This window comes from Phalangium opilio, unplaced genomic scaffold, assembly GCF_054372755.1.
Source record: "Phalangium opilio isolate 3A_F unplaced genomic scaffold, DU_Popi_V2 ptg000002l_1, whole genome shotgun sequence".
In the NCBI taxonomy this organism is placed as follows: domain Eukaryota; kingdom Metazoa; phylum Arthropoda; class Arachnida; order Opiliones; family Phalangiidae; genus Phalangium; species Phalangium opilio.
The window spans coordinates 13,503,463-13,516,845 of record NW_028324144.1 but is presented as its reverse complement, the minus strand read 5'-3'; the positions used below and the strand labels follow the sequence as shown (position 1 = coordinate 13,516,845).

Genomic DNA, 13,383 nt, shown 5'->3' with positions numbered 1-13,383 from the left:
ACCTTGTGCAATTGTATGGGGTACTAAGTGGGTTTTGGAGGCTTTAACGGCCAAGCAATAGATACAGACGTTGTTGTTAAATTTAATAATGCATATTCACTGAGAGTTTTTCGAGTATCAGAAACGCGTTTAACCTAATTTTCTCTACAATGTTTTTTAAAAAATATTTATTTTGGACTCTAATTACGCTCGAAATAAAGATAAAACATGCCATATGAGAATTAAGCAAAACTTCCGACAGACAGCTTAGATTCCCTGTAAATCTAAACATAACGATTTTAATTACTCTTATTTACTTTTAAAGAGTTAGTACCGTAATTTTCGTCATCCACAAACTTGAAATACGAAAAAAATCCTTGAAAAATCTAGTTTATTATGATATGTTTACTTTTCTATTTGGTTTCGTAAAAATTTATAAAATTGCAATCAAAGTTGTGTTTGGAAAAGGCCTAGTTAAATTTTGTTTCGATTGCTGACGTAGTAAGGAGAAATTTTCACTCTAGATGTTGCTCACGTGACGCCTGTTCAGCGCCCCGTTAAGAAGTGTTTTTTCTGTGTTTTCCCTCATATTTAAATATTTATTAAGCATATTTTTGGAATCAGAAGAGTTCAAACTCTCAAAAAAGTAAGGTTTTCTTTAGATTTGAGATAATTTTTAAATCAGTTCGCTATTCCTTTAATCTATTTTGTCCTTTACATAAATACCTCACGGATTATTAAAGGCGCAAAAAAAAATAGGTAAATATAACATTCCATTTCAGCGCTTGCTGAGCCTTAGCTACGGGACAAGCCTTCGTGAAACGTTTTTAAATTTTTTAACCATCAAGTTAATGTTTATCTAGGAAAACTTTAGCTAAACAATTTGGGTAAAAATATTTTGAGATAATTATATGTAAAGCATAACTGCAATATATCTGGCCCATTGAAATTCATCTCTAAAATTCTTAACTAATTTCGTTGGAAAATAAACCCTAGATCTTCTTTGGAAATTTATCTCTAGAATTCTTATCGAATATCTTTGGAAAATAAACCCTAGAGCTTCAATGGACATTTATCTCAATAATTCCTAACGACCTTCTTTGGGAAATAAACCCTAGACTTTCTTTGGAAATTGATCTCAAGAATTCCTAAAGAATTTCGTTGGAAAATATTCCCTAGACGTTCTTTGGAAATTTATCTCAAGAATTCCTATAGAATTTCGTTGGAAAATATTCCCTAGACGTTCTTTGGAAATTTATCTCAAGAATTTCTAAAGAATTTCGTTGGAAAATATTCCCTAGACGTTCTTGGGAAATTTATCTCAAGAATTTCTAAAGAATTTCGTTGGAAAATATTCCCCAGACGTTCTTTGGAAATTTATCTCAAGAATTTCTAAAGAATTTCTTAGAAAGTCAGGGCATCAACTCTTTTCGAGGATTTCTTAATAGGAAAAGTATGATTCTTTTTGCAAAATTTTAGGATTTCATAGGACCGGATTCATAAAATTATAGGATTATATTGGACTCATAAATGAGAAGACCTTGAGTGTGGATAATTTTTTTCAGTGAGAATGTAAGATGCCATAAAGAGCGTTATAGCAGGGTTCACACAGAAGACACACATTCACATTTACTTGGGAATTGACTAATAATTAAAAAAAACAACAAGCAAAAAAGAGACTTAAGTGATTGAAAAGTTACCAAATCAAACTATTTAAAAGGGTCAGGTAGGAAAAGATGTTTTTCAGAGAAAACACTATTTCCATAATTCCTTTTTTTAATTAAAAGGTCTGTGCTGTAATTGAGCTTAGACATTTCAGATGAAAGGTCTTAGGTGAAATTAAATTGGAATGTAAAGCAATTGCTATAATTTCAAATAAAACCGGAAAAAATTCAAATTCATTTATGAGACAACTGAAGCTAAAAATATCCTGAGCGAGCGAAGCGATTTTTTGGTCTGACCAAATGAGATCTTGCTAATTCTGAGTTTAAAACGTCACACAGCTGGGATTATAAATAATTACTCCAAAATACCGAAAAATAGGACTTTATAGAAATTATAGGATACTTTCTAAAATTTAGGATTTTATGTGAATTATAGGACTTCTGGGGCCTTGCTGTTAGTACGTTTTTAAAAGCTTCAATATAGAGAAACTTCTTTCTGCTGAAGTGTAATGGCAGGCACAACAAGAAGGAGACAAATTGAGTTGCAAACAGAAAAAGACTGGGTTTCGTCGTCCAACTTTCCTGCTGCCGTTGCCTTTAAAAACAAGTTTTCTCCGAGTCCGATTGATTATCACAGTAGATCATTTCGGTATTCATCTCAGCGCCCCAAATTTGTGAAGCTGTCATTAATTAGCTGAATAAGCCTTTTTATGCCTTACAAAAGACGGGCTCTTAGCTCCGCCACTAGGACGGGAAATGGCACCGCACGTAATACCGAAATGGTCTATTCACCTCTTTTTTAATTCAGTGTAATTTTGGCGCCCTTTGATTATAAATTTGGCGCCCTTTCTGACCTATTTAGGCGCTCTAGTAAAATTTTAGGGGGGTACAATGTACCCTTATACCCCCCAGTTCCTACGCCACTGATTGTAGCAAAGTAGAAAAACACCTTTTCGATTCATTATTGGCTTTAAGATAACACTCCTTAATTAGGTTACGAAAATTTGTTAGCTTTCGCGCCTTGATGCAAAGTTCCTTGCTCTGATGGAATCAAGTGCATTTTTAACCTCATTATGAGAATTATAAAATAACGCATGGTTTCACAATTCTCACAATTCTCACGCAGGCATCGACATCCGAAGTGCGCCACTTTCCAAGGAAAAGGTCGCCTTTAGATATAATGAAGGCTTTGTGGATAATAGTATGGTTGTCAATTATAAACGACACCTTTTCTAGTGGCTTCCAAGATTCGATAAATGTCTTATTGTCCAATGGGGAAGACGTCAACAAGAGCGACAAAGATGGACGCACTCCTCTATTCCTGAGTTCACAGAAAGGGTATTTGGACTTGGTCAAAGTGTTGCTGGAAAAAGGAGCGAAAGTTGAAGCAGCCGACAATGATGGACAAACGCCGCTATTCGCGGCGTCAGAAGGCGGACATTTCGACGTCGTCAAATTCCTAGTAGAAAACGGAGCTGAAATTGAAACGGCGGGCAATGACGGAATAACACCGTTTTTTTCGGCTTGCAGAAGTGGAAATTTAGATGTGGTTAAATTCTTAGTAGAAAAGGGAGCTAAAATTGAAACAGCGAACCATGACAGAGAAACACCGTTATTAGCGGCTTCCAAATTTGGACATTTAGATGTGGTTAAATTCTTAGTAGAAAAGGGAGCTAAAATTGAAACGTATGACAACTCTTTAAAAACACCGTTTTTTTGGGCTTGCGTTAGTGGAAATTTAGATGTCGTTAAATTCTTACTAGAAGAAGGACCCGAAGTTGAAATGACGGACAAATTTGGACTAACACCGTTTTTTTGGGCTTGCGAAAGTGGAAATTTAGATGTGGTTAAATTCTTACTAGAAAAGGGAGCTAAAATTGATTTGGTGCTCAAAATTGGACTAACACCGTTTTTTTGGGCTAGTAAAAGTGGAAATTTAGATGTCGTTAAATTCTTTGTAGAGAAGGGAGCTAAAGTTGAAACGGCTGACACAATTGGACGAACACCGTTGTTTTTTGCTTGCAAAAGTGGAAATTTAGATGTCGTTAAATTCTTAGTGGAAAAAGGAGCTAAAGTTGAAACGGCTAACAGATATGGACAAACACCGTTTTTTTGGGCTTGCGAAAGTGGAAATTTAGATGTGGTTAAATTCTTAGTTGAAAAGGGAGCTAAAATTGATAGGGTGCTCAAAATTGGACTAACACCGTTTTTTGGGGCTTGCAAAAGTGGAAATTTAGATGTTGTTAAATTCTTTGTAGAGAAGGGAGCTAAAGTTGAAACGGCTGACACAAATGGACGAACACCGTTTTTCTTTGCTTGCAAAAGTGGAAATTTAGATGTAGTTAAATTCTTAGTGGAAAAAGGAGCTAAAGTTGAAACGGCTAACAGATATGGAGAAACACCGCTTTTTTGGGCTTGCGGGTCTGGAAATTTAGATGTCTTTAAATTCTTAGTGGAAAAGGGAGCTAAAGTTGAAACGGCTAACAGATATGGACAAACCCCGCTTTTCGAGGCTTGCAGAAGTGGAAATTTAGATGTCGTTAAATTCTTAATGGAAAAGGGAGCTAAAGTTGAAACGACTGACGATGGCGGAAATACACCGTTATTCGAGGCTATCAATAGTAGAAATTTAGATGTCGTTAAATTCTTAGTGGAAAAGGGAGCTAAATTTGAAACGGCTAACAGATATGGACAAACACCCTTTTTCGAGGCTTGCCTTAATGGAAATTTAGATGTCGTTAAATTCTTAGTAGAAAAGGGAGCTAAGATTGAAACGGCGGACGAATGGGGAGAAACACCGTTTTTTTTTGCTTGCGTTAGTGGAAATTTAGATGTCGTTAAATTCCTGGTAGAAAATGGAGCTAAAGTTGAAACGACTGACAATGACGGAAATACACCGATTTTTTGGGCTTGCAGAAGTGAAAATATAGATGTCGTTAAATTCTTAGTAGAAAAGGGAGCTAAAATTGAAACGGCGGACGTCATAGGACAAACACCGTTATTCGAGGCTTGCAGAAGTGGAAATTTAGATGTCGTTAAATTCTTAGTGGAAAAGGGAGCTAAAATTGAAAAAGCGGACAAATATGGAAGAACGCCTTTGTTGGAGGCTTCCGCTGACGGGCATTTGGATGTAGTGAAATTCCTCGTAGAAAATGTAGCACAAGTGAGACACGCGGATAAATCAGGCCGGACACCCTTATTGGGCGCTGCATACAATTCGAAATTGGAAGTTGTTCGATTCTTACTCGATAATGGTGCCGGTATTGGCGCGATTGACCAACTTGATTTAAACACGATAAGAAACGAAGAAATTAAAAACATGTTATCGGAGCACATTGCAAAAATAGCGCGTTTTAAGAATAAGGACGAAGCGGAAGCCGAAGCCCAGTCGCTTTTTGTGCAGAAAAATGATTAGATTAAGCAAATGCGAGAAACGATAGAAGAATTGAAGACTGAAGTTGCAATTGAGTGTCCGAGCTGACCAAGGAGAATGTAACTTCACGTCATCACTTATCGAAAATATAAGTAGTTATAATAACTTGTATGATCCACAACACAATATATCGTTTAATACTTTTATTAATATATGAATTATTACTTTTCTATTATGGGCAATATTAACTAAGCACTATAAACTTTCGCGTCCACTGTCGTATAACATTGCTTGTATTTACGAATAAAAACTATATGCATACTTCGAAGTAATATAGTGAGTTCCATTATTATAATTTTTATATCGAACATAATAGGCATAAGATGAAGATATTTGGAGATTTTTATGCCTAACTTTCTAAATGTTATATTAAGAAATACCTACGTCATATATTGGAAACATTCATTATCAGTCACCATTTCCTGTGGGGTCTAGAAGTATTATGCATTCCAACGTTTTTGGTCCCAATTTAACGCGTCAATAGTATTAGGCTTAGCAAAGGCCTATCTTTAGGAGTGTGTGTGTGGGGGGGCCGGATAATTTGACATTTAAATTGAACATTTCCCCTCAAAGAGAAGACGGAAAATTGGGGACCAAATCGTCGCAACAGCCTTGCAAAATTTCTATACACTCTGCTGCAAGTAGAGCTGCGCCTACTTCCACTCGAATGACTACTAATGGAAAATCTGTCTCCTTGAATAGAACTAAAAACTAAGAAATATGGTAGACCCTAATGCGCATGACACGCCGATAACGTTCCTCAATTTCCCTCTACCTACGAATCCCTCTTAAACCATCTAATATCCCTGGTTTCATAATGAATTCGTGCAACGTTGCATAGAGGTCATATTCCCTTAAAAACATCTCTCGTTTCAATCCTTGGAAATATTTAATGATATGCGCAAATCTTTCGATATAATTAAAATTTCTTAGTATTAGTTTTCTGTTTCTCGTATCTTATCAATTAAAGGAAAAACCCATCGTTTAGTTTTCGTTTTTTCAAAATGAAAGACAAAAATAAGTAATGAATATTCACTAACAATATTATAGAAGATAATATCGCTGCCATCGCAATAGATGTAAAGTTAACCGGTTGATATCAGGCCATAATAACAATTACATTAGTCTTGGATTCGATTCGGCAAAAACCCAAAAAGAACAAAATTGTTGAGTGAGCTTAGAAAGTTAAAAGAAAGAGCAAATTTAAACTTCTGCCCAAACATGTTGGTCCGAAATTCTTTCTTTGTTACCAGATTTAACAACGGGTATTCATACGCCAAGGTTTTCTATTGTAGCAAAGTAGAAAAACACCTTTTCGATTCTTTATTGGCTGTAAGATAACACTCCTTAACGAAAATTTGTAAGCTTTCGCACCTTGATCGCGCGTAACTCCAAAACTGCCAAGTTCCTTCCTCTGATGGAATCAACTTAATCAAGTGCATTTTTAACCTTACTAGCATTATGGGAACTATTAAATAACGCAAGGTTTCACAATTCTTATACAGGCATCGACATCCGAAGTGTGCCACTTTGCATAGAAAAGATTGCCTTAAGATATAATGAGAGCTTTGTGGATAATAGTACACTCTAAGAATTGGAAGTATTAAAAAAGTGTTAGAACGGTGTAAAAACCGTAAAAACACCCAAAAGAGAGTTTTATTACCTTGACTTTTTAGGGTCCAATTTAAAGTTTAAATTCGGTGTAAAATAACACTATTAAAACACCGTTCGAAATTAAACATGAAAAATTATAATACTGCGGGTTTCTTAAATAAAGTCTTTCATTTTCATTAATGTTTTAATATTAAAGTCAATACAAACAGTAAAAAATTATTGAAAAACGTAATTGTTTAACCTTTTTTAAAGATGATATTCATGAAAGAAAACTGTTTTATCCTTTAAATAAAATTAACTGAGAAATTGGAAATCTGTCGGTGTTGTACCTTCATAAAACTATGCTAAACGTGTTAGGCGACTCTCTTACAGGTGTTAAGCGATACTCTTAACAAGACGGCCCAAGGGCTCGTAATAGTAGCCACATCGTACGAGTGAATAGCCCCTCTATACCCTACCCTAATGAGTGGATAACCCCTCTATTACTTACCCTTATGAGTGGATAGCGCTATCTTTTACAATGCTTATATGATTTACCGTGCATAAAATCAGAGTTAATAGCTCCTCGATGCCCTACTCTAAACAGTGATAAAATTATAACCGTATAAATTTACTTATGCTGTAATTCTAATATTCCGGCGAATCGAAGAACAGATAGTTTTAGTGATAATCCCCTCGATGAGTTTACAACATAGACTTATACACACTTATCGCGTGTTATAAATTTCTAACAAGGACATATGCCCAGAAACGTTTGAAAGAGAAAGTTTAGTTATAGTTATTACCCATTTTAGTGATTATCCCCTCGAATTACCTTTAGCAATGCTAAAATGATCAAACGCATAACGCTCATTTAACACTATGTTAGCTCTATCTAAACCCACATTTGAATTAACCGCCAAAACGTTCCAGTCAAAAATAATATAGATGACGATATTATAGAAACGGGGAAAATCGTTATCTATTTAATTAGCACATATAGAAAAAGAAAATAAATATAAAAACCCCAAACATACAAATTCATAAGTATCCGACCCCACAGATGAAAATTTAAAAGTATCCGACCCCACAGATTAAGAGGTACCCCCACCCACATCACCCCGACATTTTAGAGATAAAACTAAAGGATATAACCTCGCGGTTTCTATCAAGTCTGTATGGCTCGATGGTAGAATCTCTGACTACTGCGTGAGCGACCCGGGTTCGATTCCCGGCTACGATCTTAAAAAATTTCAATTAAAATTAAATCTCTAACCGAGCTCAGTTGGTGGTTTAAGGTATTTTAGACTTCCTTTTAAGCTAAAATCTGACGATAACAAAACGAAAACTCCGGCCACAACTACTATTACGGCTCGGGTCAAACTAAGAGCCTATCGTATACTTCAATGTGGCTGAAAAACGAGACTAGGTTAGGTCAAGAAGTTATATCTAGTATCTCCGAGAGAAGGTATAAATTCGCCACATTTCCAGCTTTATCTCCAGTCCAAACGTAGGTCCGGAGTCAATCCCCGTCTCTAAATTACAACCAGCATCTCATTGGTTCTTGAAAACTCACGTCAGCGTGACGAAAATTGCATTCATATTTTCCGACTGAGGAGAGGCGAAATAGCCCGGCACCACCTCGTACGTCCCCCCTTGTATTTTGAAAGGGGGACTGGGACTATGGCAAGCCTTGAGTTATGCCTCATGAGTGGTCCAAAAAAAAAATATTTGGACCCATATAAACTACTTTTAAAGGTGTTAAAGCTCACCCCATTTTCTTAGAGTGTATGGTTGTCAGTTATAAACGACACATTCCCTAATGGCTTCCAAGATTCGATAAGTATCTTATTGTCCAATGGGGAAGACGCCAACAAGAGCGACAAAGATGGACGCACTCCTCTATTCTTGAGTTCAAGGAAAGGGTATTTGGACTTGGTCAAATTGTTGCTGAAAAAGGAGCGAAAGTTGACGCACCCGACAATGATGGACAAACACCGTTATTCACGGCTTCAGAAGACGGACATTTCGACGTCGTCAAATTCTTAGTGGAAAATAGAGCTGAAATTGAAAGAGCGGACAATGACGGAAAAACACCGTTATTTATAGCTTCCAGATATGGAAATTTAGATGTCGTTAAATTCTTAGTGCAAAAGGGAGCTAAAATTGAAACGGCGGACAAACGGGGAGTAACACCGTTTTTTTGGGCTTGCGAAAGTAGAAAATTATATGTCGTTAAATTCCTTGTAGAAAAGGGAGCTAAAGTTGAAATGGCTGACAGATTTGGACAAACACCGTTTTTCGAGGCTTGCGAAAGTGGAAATTTAGATGTCGTTAAATTCTTAGTGGAAAAGGGAGCTATACTTGAAACGACTGATATATTTGGACAAACACCATTTTTCGAGGCTTGCAGAAGATGATTTTTAGATGTCGTCAAATTCCTAGTAGAAAACGGAGCTGAAATTGAAAGATCGGACAATGACGGAAAAACACCGTTATTTGAGGCTTCGTTTTTTGGACATTTAGATGTGGTGAAATTCTTTGTAGAAAATGGAGCCAGAATTGAAGTGTCGAACAAACGGGGAGAAACACCTTTATTAGTGGCTAGCCGTAATTTGGTTAAATTCCTAGTAGAAAACGGAGCTGAAATAGGAAGAGTGGACAATGACGGAAAAACAGCCTTATTCCGGGTTTGCAGAATTGGAAATTTGGATGTTGTCAAAATCTTAGTAGAAAAGGGAGCTAAAATTGAAAAAGCGGACAATTCTGGAAGAACGCCTTTGTTGGAGGCTTCCCTTGACTGGCATTTAGATGTAGTGAAATTCCTCGTAGAAAATGGAGCACAAGTTAGACAGGCGGATAAATTAGGCCGGACGCCCTTATCGGAGGCTATACGCGATGGACATTTGGAAGTTGTTCGATTCTTACTCGATAATGGCGCCGGTATTAGCGCTCTTGACCAACTTGATTTAAACGCGATAGAAAACGAAGAAATTAAAAATGTGTTATCGGAGCACATAGCAAAAATAGCGCGTTTTAAGAATAAGGACGAAGCGGAAGCCGAAGTCCAGTCGCTTATTGTGCAGAAAAATGATTAGATTAAGCAAATGCGAGAAAAGATAGAGGAACTGAAGTTGCAATTGAGTGTCCGAGTGAAGTTCTAATTTCGACGTGTCTGTCTGTTGTTATACCCACGTGACCGCGTTCGCAGTTTGCAAATCGGAGCAAACGAGTTCTCAATTTCCGGACCGCATTTCCCGGAAATTGTATTCCACTCGATTGCCTGTCTAACACCACCAGCCTCTGGTCTTTGTCCATCCCACATGGACACCAGTCTGTACACACTGGCTTCTAATCACCACCATCTTCTGATCATTGCCCATACCACATGGACACCAGTCTGTACAACTGGCTTCTAACACCACCGTCTTCTGGTCTTGTCCATACCACATGGACACCAGTCTGTACAACTGGCTTCTAACACCACCGTCTTCTGGTCTTGTCCATCCCACATGGACACCAGTCTGTACACCTGGCTTCTAACACCACCATCTTCTGGTCTTTGATTTTGTCCATCCCACATGGACACCAGTCTGTACACCTGGCTTCTACTCCATCATCATCCTTAACGTTAAGACATACGCGGCGATCGGCCAGGGTTACGAGAAACGTCTGGCCTCCCAATGGCGGGGCTTCCACCAAAGGTTCACGCCATTGCGCTGTTCTTATCCATACCTGCGATTCGAAACCCTTATATACTACCTAGTTGAGTAAGGCGAAACAACAGCCGTATCCTTCAATTCAAACTTCAATATTAGTCAAGTCTCTCAAGAATGTTTAATTGTTCTTTTTAAAAAGGATGTAACGCTGAATAAGGTGAATAACTAACGAAGAAAATTTATTATAATAATTTTTTTTATTTTAGTATTTAAGATAATCATGTCTCTCAACACAAAATTAATACGGAAATGGTAAAACAGCATTCTATGTGTTTGTCTGTGTTTGTCCGTCCGTTGTTACACTAGTGCGCTGCGGAAGAAGTTCGTTTTGTTTTGATGTGTAAAGAAATCCTACAGAACCTTAATATTCTCTTTTTCCATAATATAAAATGAATATGTGGAAATACTTTTCATAATTATGATGCATTTAGTACTTTTGTAGCTATAAAGCTCCGTTTAATTTTGATATTCCAAATTTTTTTTTTTAATATTGTTATTTGAAATGGCTGTTTATATATTACCTTAGCTATACTACATATGTATATAGAATAATCCTTGATTTAGTGATTTCATGAAGAAAGCTCAGACCTAAACTCCGGCGGGTATATTAAGTATTATCCGCAATAGGCTTAGTGAAACAAAGAGTAAATAATTGAGGCCTGAGGCGAAGTAAACTATGGGTTTTGATTTTCGTGTCTGAAATGAAGAGACATCAACGGTTCAGAGTGAGCCGAAAGTTAAATACACTCTTAAATAGTCAGGTTAAGATTTTATTATAGAAGAAAAGATCATGGTGGCAATTAGAATAGTAAAAGGGCTAGTGATAAACGGGTAGTCGCTACAGAGTTTTTATTCTCTGTATGGTGCGCATTGACTGTCAGTGCGTCTAGCTACAATTGAGCTTTAGTGTTATTTAACGTTAACACTCATGTTGGCAAACTAAGAATATTGTTGGTGAGACGAGACGATAGTGTTTACACTGAAAACCAGTTGTGAATGTAGCTATCAGAATATAGGGTAAACAGCTGAAGCGTAGACTTCAATTCCTGTTCTTTTCCCCATCGACTGATTTCCATGTGTCCAAGATTTATCCTTATTGGATGTAAAATGACGTCTGCTTTACTGTACATTCGCTATGTTTGGAATACTGCTTCAATATTTCGTAAATTTTTACTTCAAAAAAGTGAAATAATTCCATATCAAGGTAAATAAGTTTGTAGTAGTAGACCTCTTGACTCGGAGAGGTAATATTTTGGTTTTCCCAACTTGTTAATATATGAATTATTAGTTTTCTACTTTGGGTTTTTATTTTTATGCTCTCAATTTACTTATGATTTACCGTTATTGAATTCTTATGTTTTTATTGGTATCACACCCATGAATCATACTAAAAGAAGTTGTTTTAATGGTGCAAGCCTTGAAAATGTAACAATAACAAAGTACTGTAAACTTACGCGTACCATGAATTCATTTACTAACATGTATGTCTTTCTGGCTTACCATACATCGCCTCTTACTCGGCAGTAGGAGGAGCGATCAGCTGTTATCTTTAAAGCAGACGACGCGTTTTAACAGTAGGCATAGGCTTAGCAACGAAACTCGCGTGTTATAGGTTTATCGTGGTTTTAAGGGTTCTATTTTGGTATTTTGCTCATAAATTTTGATATTATCAAAGATTTGTTGTTGTCAAGGCTTGCTACAAAGTTTGGCCAAGGCTTACGTGTTCGGTTACAGTTCTTACATTCAAGTCGTCAAATACGATACAAGCACTCGATATAATGCTTTTTACGAATTCAAGTTCAGGATTACATTGAAAATTTGGCTCCTCCTATCGCTTTTTGAGAGTGGACTACAGGGGAATGCTTAACATGGACATTCATGTTAGTAAATGAATTCATGGCGTACACTGTCGTATATCATTGCTTATAATTACGAATAAAAACTGTATACTTGGAAGTCATTAGAAATACTTTGAGTGAGTTCCGTGCTGCAAGGAGATCCCATCTAACGTCTTTGTTTCGCCTTACCGAGTGGAAGTTCCGTCTTAAGACAACAAGATGTACACTAACACAGGAGACTATTTTAAACCAACATTTGAAATCGATCTAATGTTATTCTTGCATTGCTTTAAAAGTGAAGTCCTTTAAATTTTCACAAAATACTTAGTCTTTTCATCTGGAAGTGGAACCATTTGGAATTACTACACCTGTAAAACTGTTTCACACTATCCTATCCGTGTTCAGGTATCTTCTTTATCAACTTTATAACGGACAAACTAGGTATAAGAATATGTAATCCCTGATGCTCTAAGTAGCTATAAAGATAAATAGAGATTTTTGCGCCTAACTTTCAATCTATCTATTATATTTGCAAATAACCATGTTATGTTCGGAACATTTATTTTCAGCCACCGTTTGCTGTACACGAGCCATATGTGGGGTCTAAAAGTATTACGTATTCCAACGTCTTTGGTCCCAATTTAATAGTATTAGCCTTAATTTTAGGGTAGGATTAGGACAAACTCACGGATAATTTGGCATTTAAATTGAATATTTCTCGTCTAAGAGATGGCGGAAAATTGGGGACCAAATCAACGCAATAGCATTGCAAAATTTCAATACACACTGCTGCAAGCCTGCAAGGACAGTTGCGTTTCGATTTTTTGCCCGCAATCTTCATCAAAGATATCAAAAATATGTCCCTGAATGCATTTCGAGAAATATTTCCAGAACTATATAATACGTCTCTTCGAGAGAAGTGTACCACAAAGCTTGGCAATTGTAGCATGATTCTTCCCAACATCATTTTGCATTTGGAACAAGGTTACTGAACCGAATCACATAGGCGATAAATAATTCCCTCCTCATTACTTTATTAACGCTTAACGTTTTGCCAAGACGCATGCGTTTGTGGAATTTTGTCCCACGTCAAGACGAGGTTTGTGGGTTGATTGCTGAGGATTTAGTACCAAAATGTCGGGACATACAAGGGGATT

General features: G+C 36.7%; 1 protein-coding gene across 1 annotated transcript; it reads left to right on the top strand.

The window, feature by feature from the left end:
• Positions 1 to 2,823: 2,823 nt before the first annotated feature.
• On the top strand, positions 2,824 to 5,078 carry LOC149720076 (uncharacterized). Its single transcript, XM_089863913.1, has one exon. The coding sequence runs from the start codon at positions 2,824 to 2,826 to the stop codon at positions 5,056 to 5,058; it is 2,235 nt and encodes a 744-aa protein (XP_089720039.1). The 3' UTR covers positions 5,059 to 5,078.
• The last annotated feature ends 8,305 nt before the right edge of the window (positions 5,079 to 13,383 follow it).

What these genes read in the sequence shown, in the direction of transcription:
- LOC149720076 (XM_089863913.1), top strand. Translation starts at nt 2,824, where the DNA reads ATGAAGGCTTTGTGGATAATAGTATGGTTGTCAATTATAAACGACACC.